The 21,744-nt window shown below is 42.7% G+C and overlaps 1 protein-coding gene across 6 annotated transcripts in view; it reads right to left on the bottom strand.

Moving 5' to 3' along the window:
• Positions 1–21,744, bottom strand: part of mark2a (MAP/microtubule affinity-regulating kinase 2a) — an 89,960-nt gene that overhangs the window by 67,332 nt on the left and 884 nt on the right. For all 6 annotated transcript variants that reach the window (XM_060936320.1, XM_060936321.1, XM_060936323.1 and 3 more), the window contains exon 1: positions 21,489–21,744. This exon is cut by the window's right edge and continues 884 nt beyond it. In XM_060936320.1, the coding sequence (XP_060792303.1) occupies positions 21,489–21,539 (51 nt within the window). In that variant the 5' untranslated portion in view covers positions 21,540–21,744. The remainder of the gene's footprint in view (positions 1–21,488) is intronic.

Below are 21,744 nucleotides of genomic sequence, written 5' to 3'. Positions count from 1 at the left end.
TGGAATCATTTCAAATTTAAAACGACAAAGGACGAAGAGCTTGATAAAACCAAGGTAGTTTGCAAGATATGCTAAGGCCAAAAAAAAAAAAAGAAGTGTGTTTCCGGTAATCCGACCGATCGAGAATTTCCGCATCGAAATTGCCGACCGTAAAGTTATTACAAATTTCCCTCGATATTTTAGTGTAAGCGGCGTTAGTTTGTCATAATTTTTTGTTTCAACGCATTCAAGTTGTGAAAGAAACGATAAAAAGTAAAATGTTTCGCCACTTCTATCAGCCCTCCTGCATAAACATGGAAGCGCACTTGTATACTGAAGGAGGAAGGGAAAACTGAGCCGAGCCGCCATTTTGAATCCTCATTCAAGGCTGTAATGCAAATTGCTTCCTCTTCAGTATACAAGTGCACTTCCATGGCAGAGAAAAACATTACGTTTTGCCACCTATGTAGTCCCCTATTTATACAAATAGGAGTCATTCAGGATTCAGCCATGTTTTTGCTCGGTGTTTTTGCTCGACCCAAGTTCTACAGTAGGCTAGGCTAGCCCATCTGCTTTTAATGGAAGTAGCCTAGGACGTTATTTTCACGTTATTTCTTGATAACGTGTTTTCACGTTATTACATGAAAATATCATGAAATAACGTGATAATTTCGTATCATGAAATTACGTGATGTTATTACATAAATATAATGTAAAAACGTGATAACTTTGTTAACAATATCTTTTCACGTAATTACTTGATTCTAAGCCAATTTTTTTTTTTGAGTGTGGCAGCAATACGCTTCCGTAGATCATAACTCAAACTCTCGCGATTTTTTTTTATTCGTTTAAAGATTTAAAACACTTATTTTATTATGATGTGTGGTATAAAGGATTCTGTGCCAAAATACTATTTTGTAAGATGTTTACTTGTGTTACTTTTTTCGAACAAAATTTAAAAAAAAAAAAAAAAAAAAAACCTTTTTCCTACCTACCGACCTCATTTTAGTATTTCATGTCACCAGAAACACACTTTTTTTTTTTTTTGGCCTAAGCAGAGCTGAGTTATTGTAGGAATACTACAAACCTCAGAAACCACCTGACAAGGTACCACACTACGCCAACCTTAGCTTCCGACAACAAGCTGCCCGGAGCAAAATAAAAGAAACTGAAGGACCTGCTAGCATTACCATCAGAGTCTTCGTAGGCCATAAAGATAACAGAGGTCATCGCAACTTTTGCTTGCAGAGATTTACGCCCATACTCGGTAGTATTGTATGGAGATATTTTTTTTTACGTATTGCAAGGAGATATTTTCATTATTTAAGAGCAGATTGAATTGATTCAGATTGAATCGAATCGTGATTAATCAATTTAAAACCCTAAGAATCGAAATCGAATCGATCTAGGAAACTGACTGATACCCAGCCCTAATCCTGAATGCCAGAACCGTAAAAGTGAAGACTGAATAAAGACCAAGCCATGGTTTTCCACTTTCAGCGCCCATTACAGCATCCGATTCCTGTTCTTAGCTGACGGTAGTGATCCCCAAAGTGGTCTTCTGCTTCTATAGCTTAATCCAACTCAATGTTCAGTGTGTAGAACATAGAGATGCTTTTCTGCTCAGCACAGTTGTAAAGAGTGATTTTTTTGAGTTACCACAGCCTTCTTCAAAACTCAAAAAAAAAAAAAGTCTGACTATTCTCTTCTGTCCTCTCGCTTCAATAAAAAGTGTTTCTGCCATGACATTGCAGTTCACAGGATTTTTTTTTTCCCCCTGCACCATTCTGCGTAAACACAAGACCGATGCACATAGAAAACCCAGAAGACGAGCAGTTTCTGAAATACTCCAACCGGCCCATCTGGCACAACCAACCAAAGTGGTCGGTGAGTGTATACCATCTGAGCAATAGCTGACTGCTCACCAAAAGACTTCTTTTCCTTCTCATGCATCATTTTTCGCTTGTTTGATGAAGAATCATCACAGCACATTAATCTGCACCTAATTGTTACTTTGCATAATAAGAATACACCCCGAGATCAGCTTGACCACACTCCCTTTAAGTCTTTAAGGTCATATCCTGATACAACCCTGAGAGCATTTTCAAAGAACCAATGGAATGGCAAGATGAAAGGAGCGAGCAATGCTGTGGTTCTGAAACATCTGCTGTGGTTCCCCAACATCTGCTCAAATCAGTGCAGAGCAGTTGACTCTGGGTCACACCCGTTCAGCAAACAGAAAGGCGAGCACTCCTGCCAAAGATTAACCTGCTGGAATTATCTTCAAGATACACACACATCTAGAAGATATGAGCACGAGCACCACCAACAACAAAAAAAACACAAATGACACCGTTAAAGCTCCAGCTTTAAGGACTGCGGTGGAAAAATAAAAGCTGGCTTACTGAGGAATTAAAGTAAACGCCTACACGCTGCAAAGGTTTAATGAGCTACAGATGAACTAGCTCTACCTGTCTCATTGAAAAACCAGTTTGCGCCAAGATCTCCGCTTCCTTTTCTTCACGCGCACCACTCAGCAGAGCAACACATGGGATCCACCCACTGCCTCCGTCTGAAAATTACAGCAGCTCCCTCACACCTAACCACATTTAATACACAACATGCACTACGGCTCTGCAATAGAAAGCCCGATGATCTCCACAGACGCAAACCAGAGTATTGTTACGGCGCTCTCTGAGCAGTTCGGAATGATCAGAGCTTCCGGAGAAACCGCAAGAGAAAGCCTGGCATCGCCGTGAGCCAGAAATTAAATAAAAACAATGATTCGTTTTGGTCAAACAAACAATTACAACGCTTAGCCATGACATCACGGGTTCACCGGGTTGTTTTAGAAGACACTAAGTCAGTCATCGCACTGTGAAGCGAGGAAACATGCTATTTTTATCCGCATTGTGCAGAGTTAATATGCACCCTGTGGACCAATGCTGAATGTGCATTTCCACGTCTGCATTTGACAAAACCGATGACAGGGAATTACATTTAGGAATAAATGGAGCAATTTGCTTTAAGGATGTGCAGGGGTTTAAAAAAAATAAATCAAAACGGACTGTACTTTCCTGAAGGCAAGCGGACTTGAAGAAAGCACACTGTATAAAAATAAATCAGATTAAGATTATGGTTACTGTCAAAGCTGTACATGTTGACTAATACAAACTGAACTAAGGGTGTAGTCAGACCAGGAGAGTTCGATAGTTCACTTGCTTTGGTCCGAACCAAATGTTTTTTTTATTTTTTCATTTTGGTGCGGTTCGCTTTCACACTGTACATTTTAGTAAGCGGACCAAAATCTGTCAACAAAGCCACGCGCCCTGAGGTCGTTCAGCTATTGGTCAGAGACGACACGCGCACAAAGCGTTAAGTTCAAAAGTAGTCATGGAGGCTTTCCGTGCTGTTATTCTTTTTAATGTCATCAAAGCTATATGTTTTTTCCAGTTTTTACTGTTTTCACAATTGTGCGATTACTATGCTGTTGTACAAGTAATTTATCAACGACGACGACAAAGGGCAAGGCGGCTACGGAGGATAGCGCTGATGAGCGCACATCATGTTGTGACGGTTCTGGCTCTTCACGCAATGGATGAATTTCTTTTTTGCGTCGCTAGTACCGCCACTTTTTGAAAGAATGTCCCTGATTTTAATATAGGTCTGACGGAGTTTCTTCACTTTTAGCCGACATTGTTCTGGGGAGCGCGTGAACCCCTTCTCCTTCATTTTCTCACTGAATACAGCAAACACGTCGGCATTTTTGTGTGTTCTCTCCAAAAGCTCAGATATGTGGACATCTGCCCATATATCCACAAGGGTACGCGTTTCTTCCTCGGCCCACGTTTGCCCCCTACTCATTTTTTGTACTCTGTAGTCTAGCCTACCACTGGTCTGAATGACCGAACGACTGTTGTAAGGTTCCCTTGACAACCGAAACAGTGTTTGCGCTTTGCGGTGGAGTGTCAAGACTCTGTTTCCCATAATGCTCGACAAACGACGGAAGCTCCCGAGGTACAAAAAAGCAAAACTGTCGGATTAGGTCCGGTCTGCTTTCACACCTCCAAAAGATCCGCACCAGGGTTCCTTTGGTCCGGACCGAGTCCGACCTTGCTGCTCGGTCTCGGTCCGCACCAGAGTTCGGTGGTTTGTATTCAGACCAACCCAAAAGGTCCGGACCAAACGACGTAGGTGTGAATACGCCATAAAAACAATCCAGGAAAATAATACACTTTTTGTAAAGCTGAATGACAAACAGGATCAAAAGGTGTCTCTTCTGCATTTTGGGTCACTAAAAACAAAGCTTTTGAAAAGATGGAGAAATTGTAAAACTCTCATTTTCACCGTTTTAGAGAAACATGGACAGGAAAACCGCTGACATCACTACACCAAAATACAGTCATCCTATCGACAGTATCGCAGGTGGCTTGACAGCAGTGCAGGCTGCAGCGATGCTATAGCTGCTAGCATCATCAGGGGTTCCCGCTGGCGCTCGTCATTGACAAACAATCCATCAGTGACGAAGAGAAAATGCATTCGTCATCTTTATCATAAACCTTTTATAGAAATCCCTCCGTTGGCTGAAATCTGACCGCGGGAAGCCAGAATGTAAACAAAGAGCACGTGCTTATGACCAATCAAAAGCGACTACACAATGACCAAATAAGCGCCAAGCTTTTCACCAATCGCAGTGCGTTTGTTTTTTTTAAGATTTTTTTTGGGCTTTTTCACCTTTATTGGATAGGACAGTGTAGAGACAGGAAGTGAGCGGGAGAGAGAGACGGGGAGGGATCGGGAAATGACCTCGGGTCGGAATTGAACCCGGGTCCCCAGATTTATGGTATGGCGCCTTATCCACCTGAGCCACGACGCCCCCATTGCAGTGCGTTTTAATCGGCCTGGTGTGGTGGTGCGTGAACCAAACATTGGTGCAGTCTAAGCTGGTGAAGTTTCTTGGGCGAACTTCTTCAAGCACTGAAGAGGATTTAAGGGCTGAAACAGCCACAGGGGAGGTACACTCTGAGCCCTGAACACATCGGACAGTGTCAGTAATACAGGGGTCAGTTTAAAAAAAACAAAACAAAAAAAGGCCAAAGTGACAGCGTTGTCAGCTGGCAAGCGACTGAAGGGAGCTATGTTTTAGGCAGCGTGGCGTGTCAAGTTCCTGTTGTGAACGCATGATAAACACGATGTCCTTCTGTGTTCAGTTCGTAAATCGACAGGAAAATCGAATTCCTTCACTGTTGGTTGTTGCAAGACTCTTCTTAACCGTAAATCAAGTTGTGTGTTGACGTAAAGGCTAAAAGTAGCCCTAATACCACTTGTGCAAAATTCCATGCTAAAATAACCTCAAACTATTGCCGCTTTTCCACTACAAATGCGGCTGAGTTGGGCTGAGCCGTGCCGTGCCGAGTTGGGCTGAGTCGAGCTGAGCGGGGCTGTTGGAGTTGCATTTCGACTACAACCGCGCTGAACCGTGCTGGCTGGAAGTGGGTGGACACACTGGGTGGAGTTAGCGAAAGTGGGTGGACGTCACGTGATGTCGTTAGGCGGCGCAAACAGGGACATCAGTGACCTTTTAAGCGGTAGTCTCACGACCCAGATAGTAAACAATAAACATGGAGGACATGGAGTCATTAGTGTTGCTGGTCTTGGTGCTGTGGCTTGTTGTCACCGACAACGCCAACAGATACTGGCAAGAGCGTATAGATGAGGCGAGGCGCGTAAGGCTTCAGAAATTCTCGTAATTCTTCTTCTTCCGGGTTTACGGTGTTTACAGATCCCAGCGTGCTCGCGGGGCGTTTGTGGGCATGTGAGGACACTCCTCCTCACCAATCAGTGCACAGGGGAGTGTCTCCTCACGCCCCTATCCCCACTCGGCTCGGTTTGGCTCGCTTCAGCCCCACTCCAAAACCGTGCGAGTTTTGGGTGCTAAGCAGGGCTGAAGCGAGCTGAGTCGTGCTGCTCTGAGGTAGTCGAAACGCGAGCCGTGTCGGGCTGAAGTGAGCTGAAGCGAGCTGAAAAAGGGTAGTGGAAAAGGGCCATAAAAGACGTTGTAGTGTGATGATCCACAAAGTACCCAAAAATCAAGGCTCTCTTATTGGAGGCTGGAGTGGAGCCCAAATTTTATATGTAATAGGGAGATGCCTAGCTGTATCTGCACAAATATTTGAATTGTGCCAGTTTGGTTGGTACAAACCTGAATTAAGCCCACTTTGATAAGTCGGTAATGAAAAAAAAAATTAAAATAAAACCTTTTGATTATTTTTCAAGGGGAGAAAAAAGTGGCAAACCCTGCATTATACTTGAGCCAGTTTTCTTTTATTATTTATTACAGGACTAAAGAAACCTAACGAGTTATTATCTGGAACACTACGCTGTGAACATCAAGAGAATTATTGAGTATATAGCAAAGTCGCCCTAAGAAAAACGTTTCATCTTCACAGCTTCCTTTGTTTGACAGTACGAACACTAAGAAAGAAGCACCTGAGGAAAAGGTTTTTTTTTTTTTGCTCAAAATAGATACAAAAACAGGCTAAAAATTACACACGCATTATTAAATTCAATTTGAAGCTGATCTTAAAGCTGTAGGCACCATATTTTCCAACAGACATTGACGTAAATTGCCAAACAACAGCTGGAGCAGTAGTTTGACTCGCCACAATCCTATCGTCAACCGTCCCAATCCTGTATCCAGCGCTCCGGGAACACAAGCCACATTACAAATGGAGATTCTGGACAAGATCCAAAGTGCAACCTTAAACAGTCATTCCACCTCCATCATCAAGCCACGTTTTTTATTTGAGAACGTTTGGCCATGTTGGTGCGTTTCTGCATTTCCGCTTAACAGTGACACATTTGTCCTAAGAGTTTTTTTTTACTGCGACGGATTGCTTGTTGCATTTTCTAAAACGCTACGTAGAACTACATTCTCAAAAAATGCACATTGACCGACGCGTCGTTCATCAAACTGAAACGCTGAGCACCACAGTATTGGTCCTGGACAAACAGCTATTAGAAGAAGAAGAAGGGAAAAAAAGGAGGGGGGGGAATAAAACCGAATGCCAGGGTTGCTATGATCTAAAGCGATGGATTCTCAGCGTCTCTCTTAGAACTTTCCTGTTGCCATAGCGATCCACTGCTCAAAACAGGCCTTGCAACCCCCCCAACAAGCACTTCAGCCTTATAGCCGCGTCTCGTCTCACACGCCGCTTTTTCCAAACACACCTCAGCAGCTCTCAGTGATATATGACTTTACACACACACACACAACTCGCGAAGCTGGTACACACCAGTGTGTCACAAACTTAGTTTAAAAGAAAACCGCACGTAATGCATGCAGCTTTTCTTCTTAGTCACCAAGAAAATCAGAACTGACCTGAATCGTGAAAAGGACGAGTGGCTTTAAGATCAAACCTAACACAGATGTCTGGTACTTGTATGAAAACTACACTCTAGCAGGTCCATAAAGAGTATGCTGGAGGGCCATATGAGAAAAAAAAAAGAAAAGAAAAGGAGAGGAGCCTAGAGAGACTGAGATCATCGAAAGCAAACACACGGGTACAGTAGCATAAGCAAGCGGGGGTAAATAAAAGAGATGTGCGAGCCAGCTTGTCGATTACCAGGGTATTAATATCACACCGCTGCTATTTCCAGAGCAGGGCAATAGCAGCCAGAACACAAATAGAGAGCAGCTGAACCCTCCCCTCATCTCCTCCCCCTCGTCCCCATCACTAAACACCACGATTCTGTTCTTCAGGAGCGGGACGCAAGGCTGAGCACTTTTTTTTTTTTTTTTTAAATGCACCTTTACTCAACTGTCTCTTTATGCAACTACAAAACTAAAAAGAAAAGAACGGTACGACAATTACAGGATACAACAAAGCCATTTTAGTTATATTTAGCTTAACCTGTGATGAGTTTGTGCTTCGGTGCTCAGTGTCCCGAAGCAGCAAAACAACTAGAAATTCATCCACGCAGAGTTTTTGAAAAGCTTAGGATCAAAAATGATCACGTCAACAAGCAGACGTTCCATCAGCTTTCATGACATTTTACAGCACAGGGTTTGACAAAAGTTTTGAACTTTAGTTGACCCTGGACGTGACCATGTGTTTGAAATTGCAGTGGTTCATTTCGGTAAATTACAGGAAAGCCGTTTGAGTACACAACACCACACGTTTAAATAATTATTTTTAAAAATATACACTGACGCTTGTAAGATGATCAGGACTGAAATCTGTTGTTTTGATGGAACCACATCAGGCTTTCGTCTAAACCGGGGAACAGGGGCGCTGCGCCCTCTTACCGAAATGCCGATTGAACCCCAAGTCACACTTAAGGCCTCTGCATGCTCTTGCGACAAGGCTTTCGCAGATAGCTTTTCGCAGACAGTTGTAATTTATCGTTGAGCGGGGAGTAATAGGCGTGCGCGATGTTATTCACTGGCACAACGCAAGGGGGCGCGAAGTCGCTAGGAGTAGTTGGTGGGTGTGGTTAGTGGAGTGTTTATCCTCCGGTTACTTATAATGACTAGAACTTTTTTTTTTTTTATAATGACTAGAACTGGAGTCGTATAGATGTCCGTACTTCCTCAATCAACCGCTCTTCATGCTGCTCCATCTTCGCTCGTGTTTTTAAAAATGCCGGTCGTGAAAACAAACCAAACCGGGAAAGTAGAGAAGCGGAGGTGCGTGTACAGCGGATGTAGAGTGGACCAATCAGAGCCCTCTTGTCTGCGGCGCTGTCTGCGAGGCTTCTGCGGTGGTCACAATTTTTGGGAGGTGCGCGCAGAGCATCTGCGAAGGTGGGGGGGGCTACGCAGACACTGTCTGCGACGCTATCTGCAAGGACTGGGTTGTCAGCATAAATTGGCCTTTAGGCCATGCACTTGTATGCTACTGCACAACATGCAATCTTTCTCAAAACGATCCTTCCTCCGTGAAAACATCCCAGCAACACCATGTGACAATGTGTCTGATCATCAAATACGTTATAATTACTCCAAAAATATTCCAATCATAGTAGATACACCGCCAGACGGTGCAAAAACAATCCGAATTGGCGTTTTCCAGACTGAGGCGCCATGTTGTTTACTTGTCGTGGCTGCTCTCGCGAGATTTGACATGGGTTACATACAAGGTCAGCTGACTTGTAGAGCGAGATTTCTCGAGACTGAATGACCTTTCACCCACCGGCGCGGGAGCTTTTGACAGAAGTAGTTCGCGAGTTGTTTTTGTTGACACAGGCATTTAAAGATGTCATCCCGCGGCACGAAACGGAAGAAAGCCAAAGACTGTCCGGGACAGAAGATTACTTCTTTCTTTTTCAGTGCGTTTACATGCACATCCAAATCGAGCTACTGTCGGTAATCGAGCTAAGGGTCCCAGCAGGGGTGCCAGAGAAATCCAATCCTACATGCACACAAGGAAATCGAGCTATTGTGTGAGGTACATTGTGCACCCGAGCCACAGGTGGCGCTACACGCCCCATCGTGTTGGTACACTTCCGGTTGTCGTCATGAAGAGGAGTGATTTCCACTTTACATTCACACCACGTCATTGCCACCTGTTGGCTACAAACTGTCCTGCGCAGACCACTGTTTTGTAAGACAACTTATTTTGCACAATTGTATATTTTTCTAAAGTCCATTTTTTGCTTACAATTTAACTTATGTCTTAAACACACAAAAAGTTCAATTGTTTTTTGCCTCCTTGTTCCTCCTGACCTCTTCTGCTGCTCGCTACTACTACTACTGTTGTCATGCTGACCGATGCTGTTGTGTTTCCCGCTTGTGGTCTCGTCACTCGTCACTTCCGGAAGGGAAGTAAGTAGCTCGACTATGTAGCTCGATAGGGTTACATGCACCAAGTAGCTCAGCTACAATCGCATAATCTAGGTCGCGTAGCTCGATTACGAGAAATCCAGTTCGTTTCGATTTCAGCCGAGCTAAGGTGTATTCATGGCATTTAGAACTTCGATTTCAGTCGAGCTACGGCAGAAATTCGATTTTTTCTATGTGCATGTAAACGCACTCAGTGTTGACAATTTGTTACAATTTCCTCTCTCAGATAGCCTCAGGCCATGTACACACATAGCCGGGTATTTTTAAAACCGAACATTTTCCCCCCCTCCGTTTATAAAAATGTTTTATCCACACCACCTCGTCTTCGAAAAAAAAATCCCTTCCACACATAACCGAACATCTGCGTTTTCAATCACATTCGTAAGCATTCCAAACCTGTAGATGGCATTATTTCCCCAAATCCTACCCCCTCATCACATCAGAATAGCCCCCTGTTGGCGTCACTTCCGCCTAAACATAAAACATGGCGCCAAGCTCGTTCGTCTGGACAGACTCGGAGACAGAATTGCTTCTAAACACAATTTTGGAGTATAAACTTCAAAAGACGCAAGAAAACGTTGATTGGGAATCTTGTCAGCAGTTGGGCTTCTAAAATTAAACATGTAAATAGCACCTGCACAATAATTAACGCTTTCAAGGCACTACTCCGATCCATTACTCTTTGTCCATGCTTAATCTGGCTTCTGCAGTAAACAAAGGTCGCACGTTTGACGTCAGGGCAGATTTGTCGTCATTTTTTTGGCGCAGATTGTGACGTTCTAAACCGCAAAACTCCGGTTATCTCTGTCTACACGAAAAGGCATACACGGAGTTTTCAAAAATCTTCACTTTGCCCGGAGTTTTTTTTAAATATTCGTTTTTGATGTGGTTTCATGTGGATGACAGGCCAAAACGTAGAAAAATACCTTCGATTTAGCAGATACCCGGCTACGTGTGGACGGGGTCTCAGAATGTCCCATTGCAGCCTCAATTTTTCAAAGGCTTCGCACGGCGGTGGGGGGACGGACGGACAACCGGCACCATTCCCCCCCCGCCATGGTGAGCGCCCTCATACTAAATTTTTCTAGAAAAAACTCTGCACATGATCTTATAATTGCTTACAATTCAGTAATTTGCTTATGGGAACCCTAACTAACACACACACACACACACACACACACACACACACACACACACACACAAAAAAAAAAAGGGTGATTCACAGCAGTGTTATTACACACCAAGGTGTCAAGGTAAAAGGAATCAGAACAGCCCTGAGGGAAGACAAGTCTTAAACAAAACTACAGGTATTGAAGGTCACTGTGAACCCTCACAAATAAACAAGGCTTCAGTGTGTTTTGGCCCACACCCAGCTGAACTGGAAATGTTAGTCCTGGATGAAAAGGCTAAAGGCCTCTGCATGCTCTTGCGACAAGGCTTTCGCAGATAGCTTTTCGCAGACAGTTGTAATTTATCGTTGAGCGGGAGTAATAGGCGTGCGCGATGTTATTCACCGGCACAACGCAAGGGGGCGCAAAGTCGCTAGGAGTAGTTGGTGGGTGTGGTTAGTGGAGTGTTTATCCTCCGGTTACTTATAATGACTAGAACTGGAGTCGTATAGATGTACGTACTTCCTCACTTCCTCGATCAACCGCTCTTCGTGCTGCTCCATCTTCGCTCGTGTTTTTAAAAATGGCGGTCGTGAAAACAAAACAAACCGGGAAAGTAGGGAAGCGGAAGTGCGTGTACAGCGGATGTAGAGTGGACCAATCAGAGCCCTCTTGTCTGCGACGCTGTCTGCGAGGCTTCTGCAGTGGTCACAATTTTTGGGAGGTGCGCGCAGAGCATCTGCAAAGGTGGGGGGGCTACGCAGACACTGTCTGCGACGCTATCTGCGAGGACTGGGTTGTCAGCATAAATTGGCCTTAAGAATACATCTATGAACAACTCAAATGCAAATATTACCTCATGAAAACACAATACGAGGACACACTACTATTAAGCATGAATTTCATATCAACTGTTCATTTTCTGCCATTGTGCTTGATAACTGATTTAAATTATATTATCTGGACAAACAATTTCATGTTAATTTGTTACCCAGTAACTATGAATCAAGATAAAAGTTCAATGGTAGAGTCCTATTATATTGTGGAATATTCAACAGTTATTCCACAAAATCAAGTCGTACATGAGCTGATAGCCGACGAGGCGCGTAGCACCGAGTTGGCTATAAGCCATGTACAAAGAGATTGAGTGGAATAACTTTTATTCCATCCACATTCACTGAACTTTGACAAATTCTATCCATCCATCCATTATCATCCGTAACCGCTCATCCTGTGCAGGATCGCGGGCAAGCTGAAGCCTATCCCATCTGACTGTGGGCAAGAGGTGGAGTACACCCTGGACAAGTCGCTAGATCACCTGCATGTCTTTGGACTGTGGGGGAAACCGGAGCACCGGGAGGAGAACCTGCAAACTCCACATAGGAAGGCCCACCCCCCTACAGCCAATGGGCTTGAACCCAGGACCCTCCTGCTGTGAGGCGACAGTGCTAACCACTACACCACCATGCCACCTTTTTTGCAAATTTGATAAAAACTTTACACAAAACGTCCGATAAAATCATTTCCGCTTAGAATGTAAACAAACAGTAGCAATTTGTGAAAAATGCTATAATTCTTCTTGGGGGAAAAAAAAAAGGTTATGAAATACTTTCATTCCATATTTTGTTGCTTTCTTTTTTGTATTTTTTGAGGGATTTTGTTTTCAAGTAGAGTTTATTTCATCCTCGGTTGGTTCAGCAACACGCGCCGCCATTTTGATTTTCTCTACTCACGGTATATGAGCTGATATCCTAGTAATAGCCGATCAGAGCACATGATTGCTCATATCCAGTGAATGTAGATAGAATAATGTGGAATATTCATGGATATATTCCACTATGGTTCCGTTCAACAAAACTGGAAAACTCCCCCAATCTAAAACCTAAGCTTAGAACACTCTTAAATCAGACTCAAGCCTAGATCATTCCCAATTCCTAAACTAAAACTTAAGTCTGGAAATTCCCAGTCTAGAAAAATATAAATCTAAAACAAAATTTCCCAATATAAATCTTAAGCATGGAAAATTCCAAGTCTAAATCTAAAGCCTAGTATATTCCCCGATCTAAACCCTTGAAGTGGAAATTCCCAATCAAATACCAAAAGAACAGATTCCCGATCTAAAACTTGGGTTTAGAAATTTCGCAGTCTAAACATTGAGCCTTGAAAATTCCCCAATATAGAACCTTCCTTCAAACTTCAGTCTAGAAAACTACCCAAGCTAAAACCCAAGGAAAAACAACAGATTTAACACCTAAGAACATAAAGTTCTACAATCTACAAATTAAACACAGAAAATCCTCAATCTAAAACTGACACCGAGAAAATTCCCAAATCCCAACTTGAGCACGGGAACATCGCGATCCAAAACAGAAGCATAGAATGTATAAAGGATACCGCTTAAACCATCGGAAGGAATCATCATCATAGTAATCATCATTCTGGTAAAAATTTCTATGCTATAAATCCAGTGCTCACAGTCAGTCAGAGAACCCAACCTGTGAATGAACACCTGCAAATAAACTGGAAGTTTTTTCTTCACGTTACCTCTGCGACACTTGACAAACCATGAAACAGACAAAGTTCAGCCAGATTACAGCCGTAAACACGAGTCTAGCTACAAAAGTGAGAAACTCGCTGAATGTTGCTACATGCCCAATCAATCAGACAGCATGACTTCCAAAGTAGGGAATTTCCCTTTCCAACTTAGGAAGATTTCTAGCTATGGATTTAAACTGACTCACCGTCTCACAAACTTGTCCAGTCGCTCTGCCGTTTAGATAGACAGACAAATAAAAAAGCCAGGCTGAAACTCCTTGTGCTTCAAGCAAGATGAAAACATCCAGTTTCCAAATGAAGCCTCAAGCACATGATTATTTCCTCGATACTTCTTTAACAGTTTGGAAGTTTACAAAAACATCCAAGAGCATTCTGTTTTTGGTGAAATACCTGCGATGCGGTCATACTAGTTTGGTGGTGCACTGGAAAAAGTGTTATGTAGTTAATATAAAAGGCTGTTTAAATTCAATCTGCTTCCTTATTCATTCCAACACGTCCTCAGTGTGAACACAGGATGCCTTCGATGGAATCAAGTTAAAGGATTACGAGCATTCGTTTCATTGCATCAACTATTAAGATTCATAGGAAATGTTAATTACACAACACCACATCCCAAACGACCGAAGTGTTACGAGATCTGCTTATATTTGGCTCAGCAGGCCAAACTTGGACTCTTCAGTGAGACAAAATAACTAACTTTAAATCAGAGAGATTATAACTTGTATTGTACACTGTAGAAAACATGCTTCAAGAGTGCAGATAGAGAAGTGAAAGAGAGAAAGAGCGCGAGATAAGGTCAGGATTTCAGACACAGCTGTGGATGATTTTCCTTGGAAAGGCTCAAGACTGCACTTGCCTAAAAGCGTCTACGTTCACGTCTCGATCGGTGAACAGTAGACAACTTCGCTTGAACATGACAAAGTTAAAAGCTGAATGAAATCAGAGATGACTGATGATCATACTCAAGTTTCTTTCAATATAATTAGCACTACTTGACTCCAGAGTATACATATAGTTATATAAAAGAAAGTTATATTCACACGATCCAGTGCAGGGTTCGAAATCCGCGATGGTCCGGTCGCCCGAGGCGACTTAATGTGTCATTTGGCGGGTAATTCCTGTCACTAGCCAGCCCGGCTGGCTAGTTGAAAATCTCATCTCATCATCTCTAGCCGCTTTATCCTGTTCTACAGGGTCGCAGGCAAGCTGGAGCCTATCCCAGCTGACTACGGGTGAAAGGCGGGGTACACCCTGGACAAGTCGCCAGGTCATCACAGGGCTGACACAGACAACCATTCACACTCACATTCACACCTACGGTCAATTTAGAGTCACCAGTTAACCTAACCTGCATGTCTTTGGACTGTGGGGGAAACCGGAGCACCCGGAGGAAACCCACGCGGACACGGGGAGAACATGCAAACTCCACACAGAAAGGCCCTCGCCAGCCACGGGGCTCGAACCCGGACCTTCTTGCTGTGAGGCGACAGTGCTAACCACTACACCACCGTGTCGCCCCTAGTTGAAAATATAAAATATATATCAAGCGAAGATTCAGACACACCGTCAACTAAAGCCGCCACCTATTAAGCGTGTGCCATGTCTGTGTTAATCGATGTGTTTATCGGCAGGACGGAAAATACCGAAGAATTCCGAATCACATCGTGTACAAGTCAGGCTGTCATTTTTTTCACTACTGCGCATACATATAACGCATCTCGTTGAATATCGCGGTAATCACGTGTAGTACTGGACCAGGTGGGTGGAGCACAGAAGCATGGCAGGCCAGAACTGAGTTCTCAATGAACTATTTATTGCTAGCTTTTCAGCCTTTTATCACTTCCCAGCTGCGCGCGCGCGCACACATGTTCTGGTTGGGGGAGAGCTCCCTTTCTCTGCTCTCCTCTCCTTTTAAAGGGCGCGGTCACTGGGGAAGATACACAAACACAGGTTAATCCCCATCAGGTGCAATGATTCCACCACTTACCTTCCCTGACTCCGCCCTCCATTCACAGACCGACGCTTGGCCACGCCCCCGCTGCCACATCACATTATCAAATTCAATAGATGTGGCCACATTATCGCCCATTTAAACACGTGTGTTTTTGTTGTTGTTTACATCTACATCTGCCAAAGCTACGTTGCGATGTGGAATTTTCTGAAAGGTGTACAGAAACCGCCAGAGACAGGGACAAAGCGACCTCGGTCTGAAGAGGAGAAAAAGGCCGCTGATAAAGCGTACAAGAAGGAGAACCGACAAAGGACTTATAAGCAAACGTGGGAGCAGGGTAGGCCTTGGCTGCGATACAATTTTTACGGAATAATTCATTTTTTTCAAGTTGATTCCTAGTCAATATGAAGCTCCTAATGCTTTCTCTCTCATAAATGGTTAAATACAGAAAGCATGTTGGACATATTTTGAGTGCTATAGTCATGATAGTAAGTATATTTGTTTTCAATACTCATACACCAAGTTGCCAAGTTTTCCAATATATTATTATTTGTTGATATTATATTATGGTGCTCGGTGTTGTTCTCATTTATGTATTTAACAACAGTATCAAAATACTCGGGTCTTGAAATAAATGCACATTAGTCATGAATAATGGGAACTACTCTCTTTTGCGTTATTTTTGACAGAAGTAAAATTCATACATGAACAAATTTTGGCGAGTTGATTTTCTGTTTGGCTAGTTACTTTGGAAGGGAACTAGTCCGGCTGGCTGGTGAAAAAATATATGAATTTCTAGGCCTGCAGTGACATCCAGATGAGGATGGTTTGTCTCAATTAATTAAAAAAAAAAAAAAAAAAAACCACACGCAACTCGCTAAATAAATAAATTAATTTAAAAAAAAGCCAAAAAAATAAATAAATACTGTCTAATTTGTGTCAGTACAGCTAGGTCATCTAATACAGTCATCTACAACCTGACCAAACTCAAGCACAAAAAGTGACACGTTCACATCTTCAGGCACTTAAAAATTAAATCCTTAAGCTACAAATGGACAGTCAGACTTTTTCGGACTTTGCTGATAGAATTTAGGTTGAACAAATGCTTATTGAGCTTGGAACAGCCTGAAAATATAGTAGTAATAAATCTAAAGCGTGAACTAGCTCTCAATAAAAGGAAGAACTCCTACCGTACTAGGATCAGACGACACAATATTTTTGTCTTTCACAATGGTCACCATGTCAGATTAGGCAATCGTAGCACCAGAAATTCTTACTGTGTCTTGGTCAGGAGACTGGAAACACTACACGTTTGACCCTGACCAATCATCGTTCATGTCCCTGAGTGTCGTCAGGTCAAGAAACTGTTAAATCATCAAGGAACGTGTGGGAGGAGAAAATACAAAAATAATTCTGACGTGCTAGATTTTTCATCAGGGTGTCATGGGGTTGCTCAATTGATGCTCAATTGTCACATGACAAGACCTGTCCGTCCTTCGCAACATTCGTATTTGGGCCTGGACGCAAACTGTCAAAACTGGGCTGAATTCACGCAGACACAAGACTGTACTGCGTAGCTCATTAATCGCCAAAAAACTAAGCATTAAGACATTTTAACAAGTCTTCACATCTAAAAAAATATTCATAAGTGAGAGTATAATTAAGTTATTCCACAAAATCGAGTCATACGTGACCTGATAGCCGAGTTGACTTTTAGCCATGTACGACAAGATCGAGTGGAATAATTTATTATATCCACATTCAGTGGATTTAGAGAAATGGAACATTTAAATTTTTTTTTTTGCTGCAAATTCGGTAAATAAAAACGTTATACAAAATGTCTGATAAAAATCAATTCCGCTTAGAATGTAAACAAACCAGTGAAATGACAGTAGCAATTTATGAAAAATGCGACAATTCGTGAAAAATACGAGATGCTTTCTTACCATCAAATACTTTTATTCCATATTTTGCTGTTTTTTTTTTTTATTTTTTTTTTTGGAGTTTTGCTTTCGAGTAGAGTTTTTATTTCGTCCTCGGTTGGTTCAGCAACATGCTCAATTTTGTTTTTCTCTACTCACGGTATATGAGCTGATAGCCTAGTAGTAGAGTAGCCAATCAGAGCACGCAAATGCTCATATCCAGCGAATGTGGATAGAATAACTAGAATTATTCACAAGTTTGGTAATTAATAATTACGATTGTATTGGTGTAAAGTATTTACTCATTCAAGCATCTTAAAAAAAAAAAAATATATATATATATATATATATATATATATATATATATATTTTATATATACACACATACACACACAGCCACCTTGCTCACCAGGTACATGCTAATATCCTTAAAATCCACAAAACATGATACGATTATATACTTGGGTCATCTCATCTGTCCAAACACTATAATAAATCCTGTTTTTAAACAGATTTGGAAAAAGGACACATAACTTGCATTGGACATTGTAGAAACGCTGTTTCAACCAGTGCAGGTTTAAAAATTAAAACCAAACCGTGCTAGAGAAAGTCATTAGTTTGTACGAGCGATCTTGAAAGACGATATATTACACTTCCCCCCCCGAACCCTGGTTTTATAAAACCAAGTCAATTACACAAAAACACACTAGATCATGTCAGTCTTGCTGTGTTATGATACAGTTCCGATCAAACTCAAACACAAAGTGATACTTTCACACAAATAATTAAGCTGCAAATCGAAAGTCAGACTTTTTAGGACTTTGCTGACAATTTAGGTTAAACAAATAGTTATTAAACTTGTTATAACAAGCTGTGAAAGTGTTGTAGTAGCCTATATTTAAAGTCCTAACTAGCTAATCCTGTATTATGCTATGATGCAATCAAAAACTCAAGCACAGCAAACAATACTCACTATACTACCAACTTCAGAACTGTACTGGAGAATATTTTTAGGATAAATTATGTTGAACAAATAATTTTAGGTAGTTATAACAGGTTGCAAAAGTGTATACTGAGTAAAAGTTAACTATAAAACTGTCAATAAAACTCGTGAACGCAAGACTGCGTTGTGGAGCTTAATTAAGCTTCAGGAGACATTTTAAAGATATTTCTACACCTGGAACTGTTCATGAATGCAAATATAACCAGAATTAAATGTTTAGTTAGTTAGCTAGTTAGTTAGTTAGTAATGACTAATTCTTATCAAGTATTTAAACAGAAAGAGTCTGTAAAGCCTAACCAAGCTGTCAGGCAGATACAGTGGTCTGCAAAAGTTTGGGCACCCCTGGTCAAAATTGCTGTTACTGTGAACAGTTAAGCAAGATGAAGATGAAATGAGCTCCAAAAGGCATAAAGATGACTCATTCCCTTTATATTTTAAGCAAAAATTTTTCTTCATCTTTTACATTTTCAAAATGACAAAAAAAGGGAAAAGGGCCCGAAGCAAAAGTTTGGGCACCCTGCATGGTTAGTACCTAGTAACACCCCCTTTGGCAAGTATCACAGCTTGTAAACACTTTTTGTAGCCGGCTAATAATCTTTCAGTTCTTACCTGGGGGATTTTCACACATTCGTCCTTGCAAAAGGCTTCCAGTTCTACAAGTTTCTTGGGCTGTCTTGCATGCACTGCTCTTTTGAGATCTATCCACAGATTTTCAATGATGTTTAGGTCGGGGACTGTGAGGGCCAGGGCAAAACCTTCAGCTTGGGCCTCTTGAGGTATTCCATTGTAGATTTTGAGGTGTGTTTTGGATCATCGTCTTATTGTAGGACCCATCCTCTTTTTAACTTCAACTTTTTTACAGATGGTGTGATGTTTGCTTCCAGAGTTTGCTGGTATTTATTCGAATCCATGCTTCCCTCGACCAATGAAATGTGCCCTGTGCCACTGGCTGCAACACAACCCCAAAGCATGATCGATCCACACCCATGCTTCAGAGTTGGAGACGTGTTCTTTTCCTGGAATTTGGCACTCTTTTTTTTTCCAAAACATACCTTTGCACATTGTGGCCAAAAAGTTCTATTTTGATTTCATCAGTCCACAGGACTTGTTTCCAAAATGCACCAGGCTTATTTAGATGTTCATTTGCAAACTACAGACGCTGAATTTTGTGGCTAGGACGCAGGAACGGTTTTCTTCTGATGACTCTCCCATGAAGGTCATATTTGTTCAGGTGTCGCTGCATAGTAGAACAGTGCAGCGCCACTCCAGGGTCTGCTAAGGGCCTCTGCATGCTCTTGCGACAAGGCTTTCGCAGATAGCTTTTCGCAGACAGTTGTAATTTATCGTTGAGCGGGGAGTAATAGGCATGCGCGATGTTATTCACCGCCACAACGCAAGGGGGCGCGAAGTCACGAAATCGCTAGGAGTAGTTGGTGGGTGTGGTTAGTGGAGTGTTTATCTTCCGGTTACTTATAAAGACTAGAACTGGAGTCGTATAGATGTACGTATTTCCTCACTTCCGCGATCAACCGCTCTTCGTGCTGCTCCATCTTCGCTCGTGTTTTTAAAAATGCCGGTCGTGAAAACAAAACAAACCGGGAAAGTAGGGAAGCGGAAGTGCGTGTACAGCGGATGTAGAGTGGACCAATCAGAGCCCTCTTGTCTGCGGTGGTCTCAATTTTTGGGAGGTGCGCGCAGAGCGTCTGCGAAGGTGGGGGGGGCTACGCAGACGCTGTCTGCGACGCCATCTGCGAGGACTGGGTTGTCAGCATAAATTGGCCTTAAATCTTTCTGAAGGTCTTTTGGAGTCAAACAGGGGACCTCACCTTGATCTCCGCTGTTTCTGTTAACTGCCATTTCTTAATACCATTACGATCTGAGGAAACAGCGACCTGAAAACACTTTTGCCGCTTTTCCACTACAAACGCGGCTGAGTCGGGCTGAGCCGTGCCGTGCTGAGTCGAGCTGAGTGGGGCTGTTGGAGTTGCATTTCGACTACAACCGCGCTGAACCGTGCTGGCTGGAAGTGGGTGGACACATTGGGTGGAGTTAGCGAAAGTGGGTGGACATCACGTGATGTCGTTAAGCAGCGCAAACAGTGACATCAGTGATCTTTTAAGCGGTAGTCTCACGACCCGGATAGTAAACAATAAACATGGAGGACATGGAGTCGTTAGTGTTGCTGGTCTTGGTGCTGTGGCTTGTTGTCACCGACAACGCCAACAGATACTGGCAAGAGCGTATAGATGAGGCGAGGCGCATAAGGCTTCAGAAATTCTCGTAATTCGTAATTCTTCTTCTTCCGGGTTTACGGTGTTTACAGATCCCAGCGTGTTCGCGGGGCGTGTGTGGGCATGTGAGGACACTCCTCCTCACCAATCAGTGCACAGGGGAGTGTCTGCTCACGCCCCCAGCCTCACTCGGCTCGGTTTGGCTCGCTTCAGCCCCACTCCAAAACCGTGCGAGTTTTAGGGGCTAAGCAGGGCTGAAGCGAGCTGAGTCGTGCTGTTTTTTGGTAGTCGAAACGCGAGCCGTGTCGGGCTGAAGTGAGCTGAAAAAGGGTAGTGGAAAAGGGCCATTTGCTACGTTCTTGTAGCCTTCTCCTGCTTTGTGAGCGTCAATTATTTGACTATTCAGAATGTGACAGAGTTGCTTCGAAGAGCCCATGGCTGTTGATTTTAGGGACAAGTTTGAGGAGTCAGAGAATGTATACAGCTTTGAAATCTGCATCATTTGACCTTTCCTAACGAAGAATTTGAACAAGCCACAGCTCAATAAGCTAATGAAGGTCTGGAGCCTTGGTAAAAAGTTACCCGAGAACTCAAATGTATCAGGGCGCCCAAATTTTCACATAGTGTTCCATTTTCTTCTTTCACTCTCCAATTGTACAAAAAAATAAGACACAAATTTTGCAGAAGACGCTGAAAAGAAATGTGTCGTCTTTACGTTTGTTCCTTTTGGTGACCAGTTCATCTTCTGCTCACTTAACTATTCACAGTAACAGACATTTTCAGCAAGGGTGCCCAAACTTTTGTACGTGCTAGTTCGTTTCTCAACATGCTAGCTACATCAGGAAGTAAGCAAACTTGTCTTTTTCGTCAGAGAAACATTGTGCAATTCTTACCTGGCTGGATGAATGCTCGATGACTGATAGCATTGGAGTCCGTGTTGTCATTCTCAGTCTTGTTGAATTGTTTACTAGTTCACGGCTCGAAAAATTTCAATCCAAAGTGACATCGGTGGTAGTGATGGTGGTGGTGTTTTGTGTCCGAAGTCCACTGCCAGATCAGCTAACTTTAGCGAGCTTTGCACCGCAAGGCTGGAAATCCGGACTAGTCAAGTCATAGTTAGTTAGTTTGTCCTGTTCATGAAGTTCCCCT

This window comes from Neoarius graeffei, chromosome 12 (genome assembly GCF_027579695.1).
Source record: "Neoarius graeffei isolate fNeoGra1 chromosome 12, fNeoGra1.pri, whole genome shotgun sequence".
NCBI lineage: Eukaryota > Metazoa > Chordata > Actinopteri > Siluriformes > Ariidae > Neoarius > Neoarius graeffei.
The sequence above is the reverse complement of the archived record's forward strand: the minus strand, read 5'-3'. Positions and strand labels throughout refer to the sequence as shown.